Genomic DNA, 24,224 nt, shown 5'->3' with positions numbered 1-24,224 from the left:
GCAAACTTTTTCTCCATATTGTTTAAAAGTTAAATAAACCTCTCCTTTGTCTATTAGAGTGTTGCATGCAAATATGTTAAATAAATCTCGAGAAGTGCATACTTTCTATTAAACTATGTGTTGCCCTCCTTCACAAATGGAAATGAATAAGATTAATACAGGCACCTTCATTTTCTTCAATACAAATTATTTTTACTCATATGTTTCCTTTAGCTGAAACAAGCCTGCTCTGTTTAGTTTGCCAGTGATCAACTTTTATATCGATTCTGAAACAAACCTCAAAAGACTTTTGTCAACATTGTATATGTAGGCTTCCATGCTGTAAACAACTGGAACACTATTTGGTGAGTGTATAATTATGGGAGAACTGGGCACAACCTTACAAAGGGCTAGCTGTAGCACTTGTAGTTTGAATGGTTCAACACAACATAATACTCATTTCACCAAACATTGAAGTTGATTGTCACAGGATAGATGGATAGATGGATGGATGGATAACAATTCAAAATCTTGGTATCGTTGTAATCTCTAGTACACTGTATAAGTAAATACATACACATACATACATTTCAGAAGTCCTTTCTTTCATTCAGAAATGATTTTCTTTCATTATCCCTCGAGTTTACAGATGTTTTCTTTAGCCCTAAAGAATTTAAAATTCCTTAATTCCTTAATTTTAACTCAGTGTATGTAGGGCAGGTTACATTACAGTCTCGCTATAAGAAGTAGGCTACTCAATGCAGTTAGAGAGAAAATTGACATAATTCCCTATTGTGAATTCTATTTACTGCAGCATGAGAAAGTATGAAGTCCCCCAAGGGTCATGTACAGTAGAAGAATGTTTTCTGATAATCTTGTGCCTACATTTTTTAAATCGGTGCTCCATTTATGAACTATACTTATTTAATTTGCAAACTGCTCCCTCATTTAATTTTTTTTTTTTTTTTTTTTTTTTTTTGCCTGCAGATTTGTAATTTGAGCCCTCAATTTAGAAGTCTTTACTCTCAAATTTGACAACCGTACTCTTAGATTTGTAATCTGCACTGACAGGTTTGTAAACTGTGCCCACCCTTTTGGAGCTCGTCCTCTAAATTTAGAAATTCACTGATACATTTATGCTAGAAATGCTAAACATTTTTACTCCTATGTTACTCTACAGCTGGCTTCTCTAAGAAACAGTACCTAAATGTGAAATTATTACATGGATTTTACAGCATTGTTACCTTTCGCAGCTCTTTGTGGATGGTGCATTCTGTTCAACCAAATGAATTTTGTCGGATATGTTTGTCTGTTTTCCAACATTGGTATTTACTGAAGGTGTTATTTTATGTGAAAAAGTGGCCTTTATTGACAGAATAATTAGTACATTTTATTGCATTACTTTATTTTAAATAGGTCACATCAAAACGTTATAGCGACAAAGCTTTCATTTGGTGATCATGCAGCGTGTCCCACCAATGAGCTGCAACATTTCTCTTCTCTTCTTTCATTAATCTTTTAGGTCTAGCGGCCCTAACAATGTTTGTTTGTGGAGGACAGGCGTTGGTGAGATTAGGCATGAGGGATCAAGAAAATGAGGCTTCCCTGCGGCGGCCATGTTAATGACTACAGCAGGCGTCTTTATTGGGCCGAATGACTTTGTGATGGCTTGTGTGACCTTAATCAAGTATTGTGTGTCCCTGACCTTCTGTGTTTGATTAATTTTACCTCTATGCCCTTCCCTCTCTCTCTGAGAGTAGAGGAATATATTAGGCCCTAGTATCAGAGAGATTGTCTCTAATGGCCATGGAAAAGGTAATGGTTGTTTTGTTTACTGTTGAATATTTTATGGCTCTATTTGGTGGGTCATGTCTGCTTGCTAAAAGTGAGACATATTGCCAGATTCTACTAAAATATCTCTGATAAAAGCAATTGTTGGAAATTACCTAATGTCATACTTCACAGTGATGCATATTTTTGAGTTGTTTATTCACCTTTTCACTACACACTTTGATTCTTTGCATAAATTATGGGAGTAGTTTCTATTAAAGTGTAAACAATCAGACAAAGGTTCACTTTGTGAACACAATAATAAGAATTATCAAAAAACTGGGAACATTGTCAGTACATTAGGAAATTTTTTTCAAGTGACAATAAAATAACCCCAAAACCTCAATTTTTCTACTGCAATATTAAAGACAAGTTAAATATTATCTATATCATGTGATATACATAAGAATTGAAAAAAAAAATTCTTCAAAGCTTCTTCGTGGGATAATTGACTCCAGAAAAGAATCCAGTGCATTATTCAGGGGATATGTTGTAAATTAAATCAGGATAGAAGACCACAAAAATGCATTTTATCTAGTTCTCTTTTTTTTATACTGCTATAGTGGAATACAAAGGAAAAAGAAAAGAATAGGGAGGAAAATAATTGAAAAATTGCTCTTGCCGTATTCTTTTTATACCATATGACAATCAAATACCAAGTGTTAATGTTATTCTTCTGACATTATGAAAATAGAACATGAATTGTTTGTTTAAAAAAGGCAGATGGGAGATAACAGGATAAATATACTTATAATAAAGCTGTTTTTATATTGCATATTTTAACAAGTTATTAATTAGTTAAGTTAGTAATTATTAAGATTAGCATTCAGAATGTTTTACGTGATAAATATTGCAAACCAAAATTATAAATCAGGCTTCTTTAGGGTCAACATGAAATCAATCCTAATTTCAGTATTTTCTTGTTTTCATGTTACTGGTCTCTTAGAATTAAATACCATTTAGAGGGTAAATAATGTACAGAGATGTACCTTTTTAGTTTGAACTTAGGACCGTGATTCCGAACCACCTCCCCCAGCTTCCCCTGTCTAGATGTGCTATGGCCTATTCATAAAGCAGCAGCACATCTTACTTGTTCACAGCAATGTGTCTATGAGACTTGGCAGCAAGTCTTCATATTTCAGCAGCAGCAGTGTACATAGCAGATATAGTCCAAACTAAATCTAGACAGCTCAAGACCAAATACATACACTGCCTTATCCATTAACATGCTACAACTCTTAAATGTTTTGGTGTGCAAAGCACGTCTTCTCTCCATGTGCCTGCATTGAGGTGTTTGACCCCCCCCCCCCCCCATCCAATTCATTTACGCATTTAATCTGCTGTTTCTAATGCTGTACTGAAGCCGCTGTAAAGACACTTCTCTCCCACTGATTTCTCTCATTCTGTGAGCACAGACCTACCGGGACAGCTGCCAATTATCTTCAGTGACCCATTGATTTATCAATCATCCCAGCACTAATGTTCACCAACGTTATTCTATGGTCGATTCCTGGTGACCAGCAACTGATTTATCAGTGCTTGTGATACTGTGATTAGATTTTTAGTGTGTTAATCAAGATTATTTATTTATTCGTAGTCGCTGTTGCATTCAGTTCCCTCCTAATCTGTCAGTGTTACTAAAATGTATAAAATAGTGTCTTTTTGATGTGGTAGATGCTTAAACTGACGGAGTGTGTGAATCCTGAACGTTATGAAGGCAATTCAGTAGTGTAGGAAAAAGGAAAAAATAGAAAATAGGAAACAGGTAAAAAATACATATATTTTTAATTAATTGACTTTTAATTAATTGACAAAATATAATTGTTTGTTTTTAAGATGAAGGAAAGACTAGAATTGAAGCTTTAGGCAGGTCATGTTAGTCAAGGATGCAAACAGCTGATGCTCAGCTGGTCATAATGTCTGCCAATATAATTCAGACACATACCAGATTGGTTCCACCTCTTTTGTGACAGTCTTTAGGCTCTAGTGCCTCTAATATCTGTCTTGAGTTTGCACCGAAACATACTGTCAACATCAGCATATTGCTTCAGTTCTAATTGTCTGTAATTATTGTTTGAGAAAAAATATCTTAATTTTGTGTGCCACTTTTCCTGTACTCAGAAGAAAACATGAAAATATTCTATGAACCTATTAACACAAACATTTAACTGTGGGATTTTATAAGACAGCACAAAATAATAGTGTTTGACTTCTTACCCAATGCTTGCAAAAACACATCTGTTTGGCTATGTGCAATTTACATGCAGTTACAGATATCACACACACACACACAAATGTATACAGAACACGTGAAAATCCATATTTCTAAGCAGTTTATATTGTCCACTTAATATTCTGTAACTTAATATTGTATTTTTGTTTAAGACAAATTTTCATCAAACAATAATTAGAGTATTCCCTGCAGTGTCACCATAGAGCCCTGGTGAGTTACAAAGCCCTGAAAAATATCACAAAGCAGACAATATTAATGGTCCTTAAAAAGGTATAATTTTCTTAAATATCAATTATTTTTTCTTGCATTTGAACTTGGAATGACATATTCTTAACAAGTTTCTGAAATTCGTCTATTTAAATTACTTGATTCAAGGTTCTTCAAAAAACCTCTTCGGAATGTCTTTGAAAGGTACAACGTCAACCTTGGATACTTACTGTGTGGAATAACTTTTTTCCTGATGGACTGATAAAGGCCTGTGCACTCATGGAAACTGCACAGAGAAAGCAAATTAAATTGGAAATTGCTATTTTGAGAAAGATTTTGACATTTTCATCAGACGGTACTTAAATGATTTGAGAATGTGTCGTCTGAGGTTGACACGATGAATGGTATGACTCGGTGAAAGAAGAGTCTGAAAATATACATTTGTAATCCTTTTGGCTAAAATTACTGTTGCTTAAGGTGAAACCTTATTTCAATCAGGACCACTTCCGTCAAGTATATTTATGACAATTATAATTGCATACAGTTACTGTTGGCGATATGGTTATGTCCTGGGCAACACTCCACATGCCTGTCCATGCAGCCATGGTTGGACAGAGCGGGGAGAGCAGCAAGACAAACCTCCCTGGGGTACAGAACAGAACCATTATAAGCATGTATAATTACAATTCACAATTACGTGAGTTGTAAACAAAATGTGAGAGACTGCTTCCAATGAAGGGACTGAAAAGAAAAAACAAAGTTAGATCGGATTACAGGTTCAGTTAGGGGAGTTGGGGTTGGTTGATGGAGTTAATTGCAAGCAGCAATGTAATGGAAGAGACGCTGAAGAATGGGAATTTAAATAGACCGCAGGTGATAGTTGTCAAGACTGGATTGGTGCACGTCAGGAACAGCTGACTGTCAGCTGATGCAAGCGTGACTAACATGGCCTGACTGAACTAACACGATGCTCGATGGTAAATATAAAGCTGATTCATTAAATTATTAGGCATATTTATTGACATGGTCATGGAACATGATTATGGCAAAATGATAAATTATAGTTTTTCCATCCATTGCTAATCACTTAACAGAAGAAAACTTCCTAGTAGTGGTAACTATTAAATGGCTGTTGGTGAAGGCTACTGATTTAGTTTAGAGAAGATTCCAGCTAGGTTTTATGAGATTTAGCTGACATTATTATATAAAATATAGGAGTGAAGGTAACACTTTATTATAGAGACCTTAGCTTTTACATTTTAACCTTAAAGTTAATGGTTTGTCCATTAATAGTTTTCATGTTGCTGTTTTCATGTCCATTAATAGTGTGACTGCACCGACAATCCCTGAAACCACGGGCAGATGAAGCTTGATGCTCTACATTGTTTGTGATTGTCCTTTTAATATATATAACGAGAGAAGGACAATTTATTCAGAATGTTGTTTCCAGAGTCCTGATTATCTTGTCTTTCACCCTGGCTCAGCCGAGTTACTTGCGACTATGTGTATTGAGAGCGCATGAAGCTAAAAATTGCTTTGCTCCCAGATTGCTTTCTTTAAAAAGAAAGGCCCCATCTTCAACCTCTGTGGTGCCTGAGGGGCCACATGAGCTAGAGAAGCTAGAACAAGACATGGATCACAAGGTCTCCAATGATAAGCTAATGCCTGCTCAAGCCTATCTCGGATCTCATCTTCCCCTAAGGTGGTGATGCCCCCAGTTTGCTAGTGATAACATGCAAACAGTGGGTTTGCTGCATCCAATCATGTTTCACTGTGAAGATGAGGAATTCAATACTTGTTTGCAGAGGTCTAAAGAGTAACTGAAAACCATACTTGAGTAAAAGTTCAGATAGCTTACTGTGAAAATTACTCCATTACAAGCCACCATTTCCAATAGGCCTACTACTTGAGCAAAACACTATCTCATTTGAATGGTACTCATACTAATCATAGGCTCAGTTGTGCTCAAGTTCTCAAAAAAGGCATGTCAACCAATATCCTTTGAAAAGGTCTAAATAATATTAAGTAAAAATCAAACATTCAAAGTCTACTTGCACGAGACATGCTGGTTTCAGCTGTAGACATGTCCTCATTTCATATATGAAAAACCTGTGATTCACCTAACATACTTGCAATCATGTAAAATAGCCTTATTAGCAAGTTTGGGTGAACAATGCCAAAATGGACAAGATATAGACGATCTTAAAAGCCCTGTAGATGTTCATGTAAAAAAATAAATAAAATAAAAATAAAAAATATTTGTAGCAGGAATAAACAACAGCAGAAAAAGTTAGGTGCCATGGAAAATGTAATGAGTAATTGCATTACTTATCAGAAATGTAGTGGAGTAAAGAGCACATACACTTACTGAAAAATGTAATCATGTAGAAAGTAATAGTTTTTTTTTTTCTGCTCCACAAGCAATTTTTTTTTTTTTTTATGTAGAAAGTAATAGTTGCTAATATCTTTGATACTCAGGGAAACTACAAAGTAGTAAAAAAGATACTTAGGTACAGTAACTAATTACATTTACTCAAATACTTTACTCCACTACTTCTTGTTGTTCCGACAACAAGGTTTTATCATAGACAAATGAGGGGCTCTTTGAATCTCTTCTCTGTTGGATTGAGAAATGGTATACAGTCAGCTATTTAGATTAGAAATCTGAGGCAGAGTTACCCAGGTTCACATTGGTGCAGTCAAGAAATTTTAACTAAATTAGGTCAATCCAGAGGTGGATCCTTCAGTCGAGGATGACCACTTACTGTAAGTCAATTTGCATAAATCTAAGCAGTGATCTCCAGGGGTGCATTTACCTAAAAGACTGTTATCCTACTATGGTCAAGTTCCTTGTTAGTATGACATGTGGACTTGAGTGGATAGTGCTTTTGAACAAAATAATAAGTTAAAATGCAGTGCATTTTGTATCTTTCATTTAATATCAAGGATAGGCAACTCTGCTCCTCTCATAGATTACAACCTCAAACCATAAAGCACTTGAACTGTGGTTTGTTGTTTTATATATCAGTCAGACAGTCTCCTATTCTGGGTGGTACTTGGCCAGAATAAGATGCAATATGGATTAGATTTTGTGGCAGTGGCCTGGATTAGAGAAACTAATTGAAATTTATAGTGCTTTGTATAGATGCTGTAGTGTTGACTTCTTAATGGCATGTACTAAATCAATTCCCACGTACCTCACCTTGAGCCACAGGTCTGCTGGTCATTAGCCTTGCCTGATATTTTAAAAGCTGCTTGTGTTGGTGCAAGCAATGTCTCTTTGTCTTTTTGCTCCATGTTTTGATAATGTGGAGTTAAACCATTCATGACCAGCATGACCTACATGACAACCTCCGGCATGACACTCATTCTACACACTTGCTGTAGCTGACATTTGCAGCAGGGGATCACAGCTCCGCACCAGACCTATTTTTCTTAGTGTCTTATGCAAGAAAGGCTATCACACAAATATGCAGATGGTAATTCTCGATTAATGTTAGTGAGCTGTCCCTTTGTATATGCCTGCTGTATGTCAGTTTTAAAGGGGTTGTGAAATGCAGATTCTGATTAAATTAAGTTTTTCAAGGTTAGTTTATAAGGATATCTGCATTTTTCTTTTTCATCAAAAAGGTCCAAAATTTGTCAAACAATTCCACTTTCTTTAATTTTTTTTTTTTTAAGGAACACTTATTCTTGTAATAATTGAAGTAAATGTTTACCTAATGTGACTGACTAACTTGATCTCCATCAACACCCTCCTTTGCCTCATTTCATGTGTTTTGATACTTGAGATGGCAAGCGCTGTGACAGAGCCATACATGTTTGAGTACGAGTCAGATGTAATTGAAACAATGCAACCACAATGACTGCAACATTCTGTTTCATTGGGGTAATTGCTTTTTCTTGATTAATTGCATAATTTTTGTATATAGTTTTAAAATAACTGTTGTTACTTATTGAATTACAAAAGAACACACCTGAACCAAATGACATAATTAACTAGAGACAGAAACTTGGTCATGTAGAGCACATGGAGAGAAAAACAAATACAAACAAACAAACAACAACTTAACCTTTTAGTTGTTCAGACTTGCCATGAAAAAAAAAAAAAAGCTTTCTGAATGCTATGCAAAGTTTTTGGAAGTAAAGTGTCTTTACATACACTGATGGAACAAGGTGTGAGTTTTTACTTGACATCTTTGTCCAGTAGCAGAATGGCTCTTGTGACTGATGGACAGATCTGAGTTGTTCTTCCTTTTTTATTTATTTATTTGTTTTATTATTATTATTATTTCTTTAATTTTTTTTTTTTTTTTTTTTTTTTTTTTTTTTTTTTACAAATGAAACATCTGAGCGTTTCAGAAGGGTTGAAAATTCATATTTCATTCATATTTTAAACTGGGGAAGTAGATTTGAGTTCTGAAACTTTCAGTATGTTTTATTGTAATGCAACCACTTATATGTGCAAATATCAAGAACTTGCTTCAATCTGTTGTTCCACCTTTACAGCAGCTGACCTGAAAAAAAAAAAAACATTTGTGTTAAAATTTTCTATAGTGCCCCTGCAGTGCAGGAAATGCAATTCCACTAATTGCAGTCTAAAACATTTCAGAACGTAGAGTATGTCTAAAGCCTTTCACTTCCTATATATTAGGTTTCTTTTCATATAAAGAAAATTAACATTTATGGTTTCACATGTTGATGTACAATTCATGTACAAGTCAAAGATCCTTTGAAAAAGCCACAGTATCTTGGCAAATTCTGTAGACTCATTTGATGAGAAAAAAAAGTAATCTCTTCTTGAAATAAAATTTCCGGTCATTATGTTGGATATCTTAGTGCTTTTAATGAATTATAGATGAGATGATTTCCTGGGACTGACTAAAAGGTTGTACAAGCATCTAGAATAAAGTAATACTGCACCCTTATTGATTAAATAATTAGTGTTGTTTTTAAAGGAAAGAATCAACATTGAACATTTGAACATTTGGGCTTGGGCTCTTTTCATTTGAGCCAGTAAGGAACCACCTAGAATATCAGTGAACGCCTAGCAATGTCACTTAGAATATCTTAGCAACACCCTTGCAATGACCTTATCATCATGGCAGTTTTGTATAGGCAAAAAAAATCTATTCGAATAAAAACAACAACAACAACAACATTTATATTGATTTTATACTGTAATCCACTCTCTCTGTTTATTTCAAAGAAAATAATTGTAGTTCATGCCTAAAATCTCTTGTCACTATGCTATTCTACACATTTCTCAATTTTTTTCTATGAACACTTTTAAAGCCCCCCCTCCCAAACACACATATTACACAAGTATTCTATTTTTTTCTTCTGCGTCATGATGGGCGAGTGATGCATGAGGGACTCAACGAACACCAACTGACCCGTCCCGTCACAGATAACAGAGCAAAAGAGAGCGTTTAAGGAAATCATCTGTCTTTGGTTCTTTTGTCCTAATTTCCTCTGTGTCGCTCTGTTCGGTAGTAACCTTTCACACAACCTAAAAATACCACAGATGAGATAAGAGGCTCATTCTTAGTGAAGCTCCAGTTACGGATGGGAGAAAGCTAATATGTCGTACTCATCATGTGAGCAGTGCTAATATGAATTCCATCTTATGACTTCTGATTTTGGCTGCATCAGCTGAGCTTGTTTTCTGTTGCAGTAAACCCCTCTGAAAAGCACTCAGAGGAGGTTCTTTCTCAGCAGCTTTGGTTGCACGCTATTAGAGTGAGTGAGAAGCAGCATGGGCTGGTTTTGAGAGAGAGCTGATTAGAGTTCAGAATGCTTCCAGCATGTACTTATGCTAGCTTATGTTAAATGTGCATTCCTGTTATATAGGCCATAAATTATTGTAATTTTCACATCTAAAAAACAGACAGATTTGTCTACCTGTCATTTAATGCTGTTTAGAGAGACATCAAAATCCGGTAAACTATTAGATCTTTATGACGAATTAGTTACTGATGTAGTAAACTACGTAGTTTCCTTAACATCTGGTCATTTACTTGTTATTGTCAACAAGCATATGTTTTATCCCCTCTACTGTTCAGACGGGATCCATTTCTTATTTCCAACAGTAGATGGTGATGTTAGGTTTCCTACCAGCGTTCAAAAAAAGTGTTCAGATTCTTCTTTTCAGTCCTGAAAACAACCTAATTAAATGTGTAACATTTCGACTTATGCTAGCCTAAGATGAACCACAAATCTGTCATTGTTGTTTTTTTTTTTTTTATATGAATGACACTGTATTTCTACACTGTCAACATTTCCTAAGAAATAATAATAATAATAAATCAATGATGGCATTCTCAAAATCCCCCCTACATTTCCCTGAATCTATAGAACCTGAAACAAAAGCAAAGACTTGAGTAAATATTTTAGCCTTGAAGGAAAGAATACATAAGTTAATACATAAAAGATATTTCCCATTTATAATTCAGTGGTTTGCATCCTAAAAGTGCTGACTTGAAGCCCATTTTATGTTTAAATAATGCAATACCATGTGATTCTTATGACCCCATTCTTATGGATCATAAAATTTTATACAGGTATAGATTTCTCATAGGAAATGAGAGAAGCTTGAATTTTACAAATTCACATTGTGGTTTTAATTCTTTACATATCTGCAAAGTCTGTTTTTTTTTCTTTTCACACAATCTCTGTACAAATTCCAGAGCAAATTACCTACCTTTTCCTATCTCCTCTGAGAAATCTAATCCCGTCTGTCTGTGATTGCTGAAATTATATTTTCACACATCTTTTCCTCATGTGTTTTGGCTTACATGAATTACCATAAATGATTTTTTTTCAGCCTCTATTCTATTCTGCAAAATTCCCCCTTCATTGTCTAAAGTCACTTATTTATTTCCTGTATTTTTTTTAAATAGCTATAATTTTACAAGACTTTGCTGTTAGATTTTCGTGTAAAATCTCCAGTTCTTTTCAGGCTTGAAATATAGCACTCAATTTTAAACATCTGCCTAGCCACTAACCTGAAAACCGTGTGAAGAGTTTCAAAGAACATCTAGAGTGCTCTTCACTTCACTTCAATTCATATATTTGTTTATAAATACAATACAATATTTTCTGCAGTAGTTCTACAATATTTGTTGTTCAGTTACTGACTATAATTACACATTGTGATATCGCACTGTTAGAAAAACAGTAACGGTTTTGCACAACTGTGTTCTTCTGTTGTCAGATGCTCCAACCCAAGCAGGATGAGCCATGTGACCTCAGGGGCCGGAGAATGACCTCTGAGGATGACCATTCCCTGGGCAACCTGTCCGATGCATCAGCCACCACTGCGAGTAGCCCTCAGTCCAGGAGTCTCACCCTGCTTGAAGATCTCTGCACCCCTCTGGAGGAAAACAGCCACCTGGTTCCACCAACACCTCCGCCCTCCATTGAAGGAGAAGATGGGAAGAGCACGGAGAGCAGCATGAATGAGCTATGGAGGGAGGATGAAGGCAAAGAGAACGAGGAGGAGAGGGGGGATACTGAGCCAATAACTGAGGAGAAAGAAGAGCAGGAGTTCTTGCATGCACACGCAAGAGACTGTGAAGATGAAAAACAGCTGCTTATTGATGATGACAACGCTGACACAAATGCTCCACCTTCATCCTCTTCCTCATCATTTGTCATCCCCGAGCTGCGATTAGATCGGACCTTCAGTGCAGACGCTCTCTCCACCCCTGGCACAGATGAAGAGGATGAAGAAGATGAAGAAGATGATGAGGAGGAGGAAGACAGTGATGATAACTACCTGGAACGCAGTGATAGTAAACGGAGGAGCATGGTGGAGGCCACTTCCTGTGAAAAGCACTCAGGTGGACTCAGCGTGCAGAATTCCTTGCGCAGACGCACACACAGTGAGGGCAGTCTTCTCCAGGACCCTCGCACAACCTGCTTCACATCTGACAATGCCATCGACTGCATGGAGGCGGCCGGGACACACAAGGGCGGCTGGACACTTCCATCACCCAAAACCCTGAAGAAAGAGCTGACTAAGAATGGAGGGTCCATGCACCAGCTGTGTATGCTCTTCTCCGGAAGAAAAGTAAGTCATTCTTGTTCTTACTCTGGCAGCCTTATATAAATGAGCATGCCAAATGGTTTATGAATCATTTCCTTCTGTCATGTTACTTGCTTAAGCTGATGTATTAGTGAGGCCAAGCCAAGTATCACTATTACTCATACTCCACATTAGGGACTTTTCTAGAGAAATGAAGGTAGATCTGTAACTTGTTCTTCACCATTTGCACTATAGACAGTTGGTTTTTACTTATCCAAATGGTCAGACACTGGTCAGACTTAAAATTTTCAGATGTAGTATAAAATAGGCAAGAAAGAGGGAAGATAATTTGGGTCTAGACTTTTGACTTTGTAAAATGCAAAAGTAAAAGCAAAGCAAACAGGGGGCCTACCTTTTAAGGCGGCAAGTCATGCACAGGCAAGCAGCACTCACTGTCTTCACAAAAGCACACGCACACCACAAGACAGAAAAAGAAATGTTTCATTAGCACTCATAACATAGCCCCACTCTGCTTACCACATGTACCATCTGGCAGGTAAAAATCAAAAGTTGGATTTTTAACATTTACATCATAAACTGTGTAGAACGAGGTAAGAGGTTTGATCCAATCATATCACATTAATTCATGTTGAGCAATGTAGTACTGACACTGACACTGGTCTTCGTGAACACAGAATGTGTAAATGTTCCTGCATATAAGTAAAGAAAAAATTGCATAGATAAAAAAGACTAGCATCAGGTGATTAGTTGCCAGGCAAATGCAAATTCTTTAATATACAGTGCAGACAGACAGATAGACAGATAGATAGATGCTTTCCTGGTTCTGTGTTAGACAGTAATAACTTTGTATGTACTAAATAATAATTATAATCATTTTGTACTTAATATTTATTTACTTGCTGAATCAGTTAAATGCACATTGTCTGCTATGGTAATATAATTAATACAATTAAATTAGTCATTTCAAATTCATTGATATTTTATTGCTCATTTTCCCCTATATAATTTTATCACATATATATGTTCATATGGCCCAGAATGCACCAAAGGGCTGCACTCTCAGTTTTGTCCACTAAGTGGCGTTCTGATAATCTATTTTAGTCTCTAACCAGACTGACACAGTGTTTAAAGATGTTGTCTAGACCAACCGTTTTAAGACCACACATTTATATACACGCCTGTGAATGCATGCTGGAATGACTTTTTGGTTTTTGGTTTGATGGATGCTGGATTTGTGTGTGTGTGTGTGTGTGTGTGTGTGTAAGCAAGAGTGAACTCTATTATATAGACAACAAAGAAGACTGATACATTCCTGTCATTCCTAAGGCAGATAATTGCCTTTATCAGCCAGTACCGATTATTGGCTGATATGTCAGTGCATCTCTACTTTTAATGCCTTCCATATTAGCACCACCATATCTGTCAGTTATTCTTTCATTATGTTCCTATTTACTCACCGTTGTGTTGTTCTAATGTCAGATGCCCTTCTCTTTTTTTTAAACCAGGAAAAAAGACTGTTTCTGACCAAACCTTGCCATATACCAACAGAACACTAGTCACTTTTTCAGAAATTGGTGTAAACACAATTGGTTTGAACAACTGCCTCCTCTGAAAATAAATAAAAACAAATGTGTCTATACACATCTGTAAGTAGTTCAGAAGGCTCATTATCTTAGATAATGCAGTGTAATGCAGATTGTAACTCACATCTGTACATTGCCACCTTTGCAGTTCATGTAAGAAAATAAGGAACAAAACCATTAATTCAGCACTCCAGTGATGACAGTCAACTCTCACCCCTTTCTTAGCCTCAGGCAGTTTCTTAAGGCCTGTGTCTGGTACATAATTGGACTATAAATATCATGAATGGGCACATAATGATGTGTCTGTCTGTGCATGCATTAGAAGAAAATTAATTGCCTTCCTAGGAGAACTGGAGGCAAAAAAAAAAAAAAAAAAAAAAAATGGAGGAGAAATGATTTTTCATGGTGTTTGAAATATACAAGACAAAGCAACCCTTTACTTGTATTTATAGTCTTTTTTAAACAAATACATTGTTGGATATAAACTAAGGAAAAAAATAATGTCATAATGATTTTGGTCTATCTATCTATCTATCTATCTGTCTGTCTGTCTGTCTGTCTGTCTGTCTGTCTGTCTATCTATCTATCTATCTATCTATCTATCTATCTATCTATCTATCTAATCAAAAGAAGGTCCAATAGCAGCTTTATTGTAGTCCCAGACAATGATAATAGCACCAAAACATAAACATAGCACCAGGCAAAAAAAAAACACTGGCAAAAGGTAATCCACAAATATAGATTACTGCAGCAACAAAAGACTCAGTAAGCATGGTATATAGCATGGGGAGCTAATAGGAAAATGACAAACTGCTGAAGGAAATGAAACAATCATCAGTGCAAAGGGTGATGGGAACTGAAGTCCAAACTAAATAAAGACACAGAAGAGTGCCCTCTGGTGGTTGTTATAGGCACACTAGCTGATGGCTGTGACATAACACCCACTTTAAAGACCACCCCAGTAAGGCCGACAGGACCAAAGATCCCTACGGTGGAGCTGACGGGGCTGAAGACCACTTCCGTGGTGCTGACAAAATAGATGACACCTCTGGAAGACCAGACAGGATTGCAATAAAGAGCATATAGAGATTAGTAACAGCCTTTATGGTCGTAACAGGACAAACTTAGAGTTCAGGAGTGGAAACCACAGCCCAAAAAGGAGCTGAAGTGGACGCCATTACCTCAGGAGGTTCTGCAGCAGAAGCCGCCACCTTGGGAGGAACTGGAGTAAGCTCAGGAGTGGACTCCTGGACTGGAAGGAGCTCAAGAGTGAAATCATAAACTTGAGTTGGCTCAGGAGTGGATTCATGGACTATGGAGTGGGCATGAGACAGGAGCAAACTCTAGAATGTACTTGTAGACTTAAGTGGACTCTGCAGTGGACTCCTAGACTAGATTGGACTCAGAAGTGAACTTTTAGACCAGAACTGACTCTGGAGTGGACTTGTAAACTGGAACGAGCTCTGAAGTAAACTCATAGACTGGAGTGGGCTCAGGAGCGGATTCATAGCGGGCTCAGGAGTAAACTTGTAGACTTGGGCAGTTTTTAGAATGAACTTATAGATTGGAGCAGGCCCAAGAGTGTGATCATAGATGGGAATACGCTCTGGAATGTATGAATGTAGAACTGACTCTGGAACAAACTTGTGGATGGGAGCGTATTTAGGAATGATCTCGTAGAATTGAGCAGGCACTGGAGTGGTCTCTGAGGGCTCCTAGACTGGAGCGGGCTATGGAGCAGACTCTGAAGACTCCCGAATTGGAGTTGGCTTTGGAGTGAATTCTGAGGGCTTCCCTGGACTGGAGCAGGTTCTAGAGTGGACTCTTAGATCTTCTGGACTGGAGTGAACTCCGGAGTAGACTCTGGGGGCTCTTGGGTTGGAGTATGCTCTGTACTGGACTCTGAAGGCTCCTGATCTAGTGTGGGCTCTGGGGTAGAATCTGAGGGCTCTTGGGCTAGTATGGGTTCTGGATAGGATTCTGAGGGCTCCTGGACTGAAGTGGGCCCTGTACTGGAATCTGAGGTCTCCTGAATGGAGTGAGATCCGGGGTAGGATATGAGGGATCTTGGAAAAGTATGGGTTCTGGATTGGATTGGGATCTATCTATCTTAAAAATAGTGATTTAAACATTTAATATTTATTAAGATTTCCATTTGAAATAAATGCTGTTGTTTTGAACTTTCTATTAATTAATGATACTTGAGCCCCTTTCACACTGCACGTCGGACCCGCAATATTCCCGTAACATTGCCTGGTCGCCTTCTGTGTGAAAGCAACCACGTCCCGGAATTGATTACCGAATTGAACCCGGGTCGGGGACCTAGTAACATTGCGGTAATCGATCCGGAACGAGCGCTGTGTGAACAAAAGCCAGATCTAATTCCGTATCGAAGTGATGGTTCGAAGCGTTATCGCGCTACTCTTATACCGGCTGTTTTGAAGGAAGATCAACATTCGCGACGAAAACATATGTCCAAACTGTAATGAAACAGAGATCAGTTAGTTCCTCACTTTCCGCGCTGACGCCGAGATCGTTTGCTTGCTTCAGTTAAAGTATAACGTGCCAAGCGTTGTCGACTCGTACATTACACGTCACGCGCTGATGTCACGTGTCATTACGGGATCTTTAAGGGTTGTGTGTGAAAGCACGCACATATACCGGGTCATCACTGGCAGTGTGAAAGTGCCAAATCTAGCGACCAGGGAACAATTACAGGAACAATTTACCCCTGTATTTGCCGGAATGGCAGTGTGAAAGGGGCTGTAGTGAGTATAACAGACTTATTTGAAAAACAATAAAAATCTTACCAACTCAATACTTCTGAGTAGTAGTAGATACCATTATATACAGTAGTCACGTGATGCAGGACGCAGTTGCTGTATGTATCTTTTCCACAAGTGGATTTTTTTTAAGATAATTTATTTGGTTAATAGAGTGATGGGGCTTTGCCTGCACTTTCCTAGTTGCTGTAGTTCTTATATCATGTCACATCTTCAGCCTGGTGGAGATGACCCAGAGGTCCAGTGTTTACGCCAGGGACCAGCTGATGAGTCTCTGAAAGTGTGTAATGGCCAGAACCTAGAAATCCACAAGGAGTTGAGGTGAAAATATTTGCCATTTAGGACCAGAGGAGAACAGGTACTACAGTCCATATCTTCCATCTCTTCATCATGGAGAATGTGAGATCGCTACTGAAAAAGATGGAAGAGTACTGTAACATCACATACTAAAAGTAATTGGATGTTTTGTGAGGGTTGTGTTGTGATTTACCGAAGCAGGGCTGGGTGAAAATGTATAGGACTGTGGGCTTAGCTGGATTTCGATGTGTATGCGTGGACAATAAGTAAATAACATATTTTACAACTCTGAACATATTACTGTGAAAGTGCTTGTTTGCAGCCCTGACATCATCAGTCTTGCCACCTGCATTCGTTTTCAGATGACTCCGCTATTGTGTGTTGTATTAAATGAAGATAGTGAGTGTGGTGGATAGTTTTGTAGCATGATTTGAGCTGAATGACCTCCAGCTTAACATCACAAAGACTAAATGGCAGGGATTTCAGGATGCAGATGACCTTCCTGAACTCAGTCATCATCAGAAGATGGAAGTGGACATTGTTAAGGAGTATTTGTACATGGGTGTCCGTACTAATATTAAACTGGGCTGAGCTAAATATAAAGACTCTTATGCACTGAAAACAGTGTAACAGTTGTGTTATTTTCTTTTGGTGTTAAAAATTTACTGTGAGGATTTACTTAAGATTCGCAGTGAAAGATTTATTATGAAAAAGCATGAACACTATCCTTTTTACAAATGACCATATTGCAAATGTATTTGTAAGAGTTTCCTTATTAGATACTGCATTTATGGGATGAGAGTATTTAAATAAGTTTTTTATAGTGATTGAGCTTTTAAAGTGTTTAATGTTCAGTTATGTTGAGATTTAGAACTAATGACACTAGGTTGCCATTGAGGTGAAGTATGTGACATTTTCTTAAGCTGAGGATGGATGCGTAAAAATCTTTGCAGCTTTACTTAAGAAGCAGTAATGCAATTAGCATGCTAATGTGTGCTATTTACTGCTAACAATTTCTTAGCTTGCTAGTATTACATAATTGTGATGTGTCAAAAATATATGTAAAATTAAATGTTACATTCTTTCAGGGAACAATATAAATAACATATTGTCACTTCAAAATAACCTATTTACCAATCTACCAAATTATGTGTTACTAAATTTGATCTGATGTACATGATTAAATCATATATATCCAATAAACTTTTCAGTGTATGGACTGTGGGGCTCGAAGGTTTGGGCACCCCTTGCAGAATCTGTGAAAATATGAGTAATTTTCAAAATATAAGAGAGATCATACTAAATGCATGTTATTTTTTATTTTGTTCTGTCTTGAGTAAGATATTGTACATAAAAGATATTAACATTTAGTCCACAAGACAAAAAAAATTGCTGAAATTATTAAAATAACCCCACTCAAAAGTTTGGGAACCCTTGGTTCTTAATACTGTGTGCTGTTACCTGATGATCCTCGACTGTCTTTCTGTTTTGTGATGGTTGTGCATGAGTCCCTTGTTTGTTCTGAACAGTTAAACTGAGCAGCAGTCTTCAGAAAAATCTTTAAGGTCCTGCAGATTCTTCAGTTTACCAGCATCTTTGCATATTTGAACCCTTTCCAGCAGTGACTGTATGATTTTGAGATGCATCTTTTCAGACTGAGGATATGTGAGGGACTCAAACACAACTATTTATTCAAATTACACAACTAAGATTCAAACATTCACTGATGCTCCAGAAGGAAACAAGATGCATTAAGAACACGATGAAGATGGCCAAATTTGTCTTATTTTGTTGAATTTTTTTTTTTGTTTGTTTCATTTAGTTCTGCCCTTCGTAAGCAACAGAAGATACTTGTATGTTTCCCGGTACACAAATTAAGTACAATTTACCTTGAACTTCAAATTCCAAAAGTTTTCACCCCCCAGCTCTTAATGCATCTTGTTTCCTTCTGGAGCATCAGTGAACGTTTGAACCTTTTTTAATAGTTATGTTTGATTGCCTCAAATGTCCTCAGTCTGAAAAGATGCATCTCAAAATCATAAAGTCACTGCTGGAAAGGGTTCAAATATGCAAAGATGCTGTAAAACTGAAGAATCTGCAGGAACTTAAAGATTTTTCTGAAGAACGCTGCTCAGTTTAACTGTTCAGAACAAACAAGGGACTCATGCACAACCATCACAAAACAGAAAGACAGTCGAGGATCATCAGGTAACAGAACACAGTACTAAGAACCAAGGGTTCCCAAACTTTTGAGTGGGGTTATTTTAATAATTTCAGCAATTTTTCTGTCTTGTGGACTAAATGTTAATATATTTTATGTACAATATCTTACTCAGGACAGCACTAAATAAAAAATAACATGCATTTAGTATGATCTCTCTTATTTTTTGAAAATGACTTGCATTTTCACAGATTCTGCAAGGGGTGCCCAAACTTTTCGAACAATTCGCTTTGATATTACAACAAAATGTAATGTTTCAACTAAATCATATCATTTGAGAAACCCTTATACATATGAGCATTACTTTATACATATCCTAATAATATCAGGAATTTTTTAGCATTTGAGAGAAGCTTGTTGTTTGTGTTTATGTTTATAATGACATAATAAATCATGAAAATACATTAGGTCACATAAACCGTGTGTATGGGTTGACATTCTCTTGATTTATGTTTATAGGTGAAAGTGCAGTAATTCTGATAAGTTTAGACTAAAGGTGTTTTCATATTTGATGAATTCCATTCATTTCAGCAGGAATGACTTTGAAAAAAAATCAAAGGTTTCAGGTTTTATTTAACTATTCTTCAAATATATATATATATTTTATTTTTTTTCGGTTGGCCCGCGTCAGCTATGTATGGAACATACTTATCAAGCAAAATAGCTAAAAAGCTGAACTGATTTATTCACAGATTTTACTGTTTTATTAAAGGTATTTAAAACTATATAAATTAACTAATCATATCTAGTATTATCTAACTACACATGTGGGTCAGGAAATAAGGTCAATTGCTTGAGAACAAGATATGATTTCAAATGAAAATCTTTCAATTAATTCTACTGTTTGGCCTCAGAAGACTTGAATGCAGCATTGTTTTAAGTTAATTGTGACTGTACTTTTATCTGCCTGTTTTATACTGTTGAGAAATGGTGTAGGTTTAGTGACAGGGGTTGACTTAATTGCTCAAAGCTATCTAGTGTATAAAAGTAGTATTGTATTATGCAACACAAATGAAAAAATTCGTACCCCCCAGCATGAAATGATTTCCATAGCCTTCGCATTAGTCTATCAAAACTCAAGATTTCTTATTGAAAGCAATGGGCTTACAGTTCTAGCCACATTACAATAAAGACATTCCAGGGCTCTTTTGATGTCTGTATAGTCACACACGCAAAACACTTGGACAAACAGCTGTATTTGGTGCCTTGAGAGTTAGAACGGGTTGTGATATGTGATAGATGTGTCTACATACCCAGCTGTTTTAAATGTGAGAACCAAATATCAGTTACACTCTCAACTGGACACAGATGCATGTAAAAGACAAATGGTGTTGAAACTGGCATTCTAAAGATGGGTTAGATACAGTCAGTTGTTCTAAAATTCTATTGTACTTTAGCACAGTTCAAATTTTGGTGACATTACAAATGCAACTGCAGCCATTTACTGTGAACGTGCAGAACCTGTGAGTCCAGAAATGTTTAAGAAATAACATTAATGTTAGACTGACAGTCATGAAATCATACTATCTTTATAAAAATAATAATAATAATAATAACATCAAAACACAATTTTAGCTTAATAACGTTTCACTTAGTAAAGTGAGGCCAAAACATTTCTGGTGGCTGAATACAGTAGGTCATAAACCCCACCCACTCATGTAAATGAACTAAACAATCAAATTACACTTCAATTTTTTTTTTCCAAAGATGGTTTGCATAATTTTTAGGTAGTTTTTACCATGCTGATGAATGTTCAAGTGTTCATTTTTTTTAACCAGTTTGCTTTTAGTTCATTTTATGATGCTATAAAAATGGGGTGTGGTGTCCAGATTGTGTGCTTTTGATTGGGTCTGACTGCAGGAGTTCTGGGCGGGGCTTTGATACCATGGCTTCACCTTACGATCACTACTGTGCAGGCTCCAAAGAAATCATGACTGCGGAGACTCTGCTCTAAATTAATCACTACTGTGCACAATCAGGCTCTAAATTATGTAATTTTTGCAAGATGACAGCTGACATACAGGGATGTTTCGGCTTTACCTTTCTATTGTGGAAGGAATTGGAAATGCATCATCCATCTCTTTTTACAGTCTATGGTAATAATACATTGACTGAGTTATACTACTGCACCTTAACTGCATTAGGTATATACTGTAGCATCAGTATGCAAAAGACACCCCCAAATGACTTGCAATGCCATAGGAAGTACTGACTCAAGCTTTTATTTATTTTAGGTGTCACTGAAGCAAATGTCTTGCCTATTGCAAAGACATACCAGTTACACATGGCATTTAAAACAGCTACTATAGTAGTAAGACTTTATGAGTACTGGCATTGCTTTAGAAATGCAAATACAGAGCATTGGAATGTGTAATGTACCTAGTATGCAAATGTGTACCTAGTTGGCCTATGCAAAAGTCAAATCAGGTACCATTTCAATTAGGATGCTGTCTTAGAAGCGTGGTTAGGGTTAGGGTTAGGAGTAATTAAAAGATGTCCAACAGTATGTAACTTTATTTATTGTAGATAATTATGAGAGCAGTGCGGTTTCCAGGTGAAATGAACACTAGAGGCAGTAAAACACATTTTTATTTCATGTTTTTTCTGTTCACACAAATGAGCGCAAGGGCAGATTATTGATTAATAAATACTTATGCTCATGTAGTTCTGCAAACAGTAATATGTTATGACCTGTAAAATGTTTTTACCATATATTGCTTGACTTGTCTATGATGCTGTATGTCTTTGACGCACCAGATCTCTCTGCTGTTTTTCTTACAATGCATTGCGGCAGGCTTTTTTTTTTCAGCGATGTTGTTCTTGTCCTGCTATTCATATACTTGTTGCATAGTTGAGTATATTACTGGAAAAGCTGCAAGAGTGATTGACGTTAAATCACTGAAACCCTTTAGGGCCAATATGTGTTTTACTCTACCATGGTTGCCATAGCAGAGCCGGTGCCAGTGTGGCTGTTCTGAAAGTAGCAGTGCTTCAGCTCACTGTAGAGTAAGCCAATGATGCAGTACAAGTGTTTGTTAATGAGTTAAACCCACCGTGTAACAGCCAGTTACCGTAAGTTATTGGACTGTGTTGTCATGGTTTCAAAACCTCTGGCTGGCATGGCACTGTGTTTTAAAGTGTGAAGAGGGGGATTTTATTGGGCGTTTTTGAAACTGTACAGGTTTGTTGCTTAAAGCAGTGGTTCCCAACCTTTTTCAACTCGCGGCCCACACAACCAAACACATATGTTTGCGAGGCCCACTTCAAAAAAATCAACTGACCCCGCTATTGTTGTGTTAATAACTTAGTACTCAGAAGATAGATTTTAAACTGTATTTATTGAATAAACATGAAAAAAAAAAAAAAAAAAAAAACTATCGCGATTTATTTGATCAATTTTGCAATTGTGACACACACCGATATGCTTTTACAGTCATAAATGCATTCAGGATTAATTTTAAACATATTTCCAAAAGAAAAACAATCAGAGCTTTATCAAAAAGTTGTAACATCTCTAGAACAGACATAAGTCAAAATTATCACTATAGTGAAGATGTAAAAAAATTTATAGACTTGTGGCAAAAAAAAAAAAATCCTGTATACAGGGACTTTTTTTTCTTTTTTGCCATGCATTCTTCATAGAGCTCATTAATTGTAGCGGTGCCTCAGGTGTTTGCAGTGTGTATACAGTATGTGTATGCACTCAGCAGTGAGAGCGCATAAATATAACGCGAAAGCACATTAAAATAATGCACGAGTGCGAATCTCTCTGTTCGCACGCAGATTTCCTTTGCTCTGTCACAAAACCAGTCGTGCTTGCTCAGAAACACGCTGCTTTTCGAGGAGAGAGTGTGCACACTTAAAACGTGTCTCCTCTCACTTAAACTGCATCCTGTTAACTAACAAATTCACTCTATGCTCATGTGTTAGACAGGAATTATTTTCGCACATTTTTATTTCTAGCCTTTTACCACAGTGAGAACGCTCTGATCCGTCAACATTGGCTCAGAAAAAAGGCGCATCACAGACAGTGTGTGAACCTGGAGTTAGGCATATGCCCAGTCTCTGTTCTCTCGCTAGGCGCAATGCATTCTGATTGGATCAGATAGCATACTACGGGAGGTCAGGGCCACGGAAAACTGTGCTATAAAGCGATTTAGAAATCGCGCACGCTCAAATCGTGATTTTAGGACGTTTTCTTTTAATCGCACAGCCCTAGAATGGACTGCAAATGAACAGAAAATAATTGGCGGCCCACCTGCAATGGCCGCAAACCACAGGTTGAAAACCACTGCCTTAAATGAATATCTCTTCACAGAAATGAATTTTTCTTGGTATTTGATTTTTTTCAACACTAATTTACATTCAGAGAACATTCTACCTAATTCTTCCTTTTGCATTTCATAGAAGATAAAAGTCATAAGAGAGACAGAATTTTTTTTTTTTTTTTGTGAACTTAATTCATCTGCTTTTCATTTGCATTTTGCTTGGATATGGTCTGTATCTGTGTCTGAGCATTCACCATTTACAGGTCAGCATGTTTAACCCTGAGACACCACGACACCAGACACCTCTGCTCAAATTCATAGAGTCTTTGTGTCTGTGTGCCTGACAGGAAGCCCAAATTATTCACATGCTTTTTGGCTTTCATGAGGCCTTGATGAGTTTGACCCTTCTTTTCCTGCTATAAGATCCCAAACCCTGAACAGATGCTGTTCAAGCACAATTGAAAGCATTCACATGTATGCTTTTCCAGAAAACTTCAGCTTAAGTAAGTAAATAAATAAATAAATACTAGCTGCTTATTAGTATGCATATTACTAGCATATTTATTAGTACTTTATAAACACATATTAATTCAATTCAATGTATTTATTTGTATAGCTCTTTTCATTTTTATTCTGTATGACCATATTTAAAATCAATTAATCCAACCCAATTTCTAAACTTAACAAATACCTTAATAACTATTAATAAGTTAGGATAAATTAGGAGTTTACTTAATACCTTTTTGTTAATGAGAATTGGGCCCCAAACTAAA

The 24,224-nt window shown here is 36.7% G+C and overlaps 1 protein-coding gene across 3 annotated transcripts in view; it reads left to right on the top strand.

Annotated features, from left to right (window-relative positions):
- rgs3a (regulator of G protein signaling 3a) overlaps nucleotides 1-24,224 on the top strand; it is a 181,509-nt gene that overhangs the window by 118,437 nt on the left and 38,848 nt on the right. For all 3 annotated transcript variants that reach the window (XM_052556605.1, XM_052556606.1, XM_052556607.1), the window contains one exon: nucleotides 11,466-12,323. In XM_052556605.1, coding sequence (XP_052412565.1) covers nucleotides 11,466-12,323 — 858 coding nt within the window. The remainder of the gene's footprint in view (nucleotides 1-11,465; nucleotides 12,324-24,224) is intronic.

Source organism: Carassius gibelio, chromosome B5 (genome assembly GCF_023724105.1).
Source record: "Carassius gibelio isolate Cgi1373 ecotype wild population from Czech Republic chromosome B5, carGib1.2-hapl.c, whole genome shotgun sequence".
NCBI classification, from domain to species: domain Eukaryota; kingdom Metazoa; phylum Chordata; class Actinopteri; order Cypriniformes; family Cyprinidae; genus Carassius; species Carassius gibelio.
The sequence above is the reverse complement of the archived record's forward strand: the minus strand, read 5'-3'. Positions and strand labels throughout refer to the sequence as shown.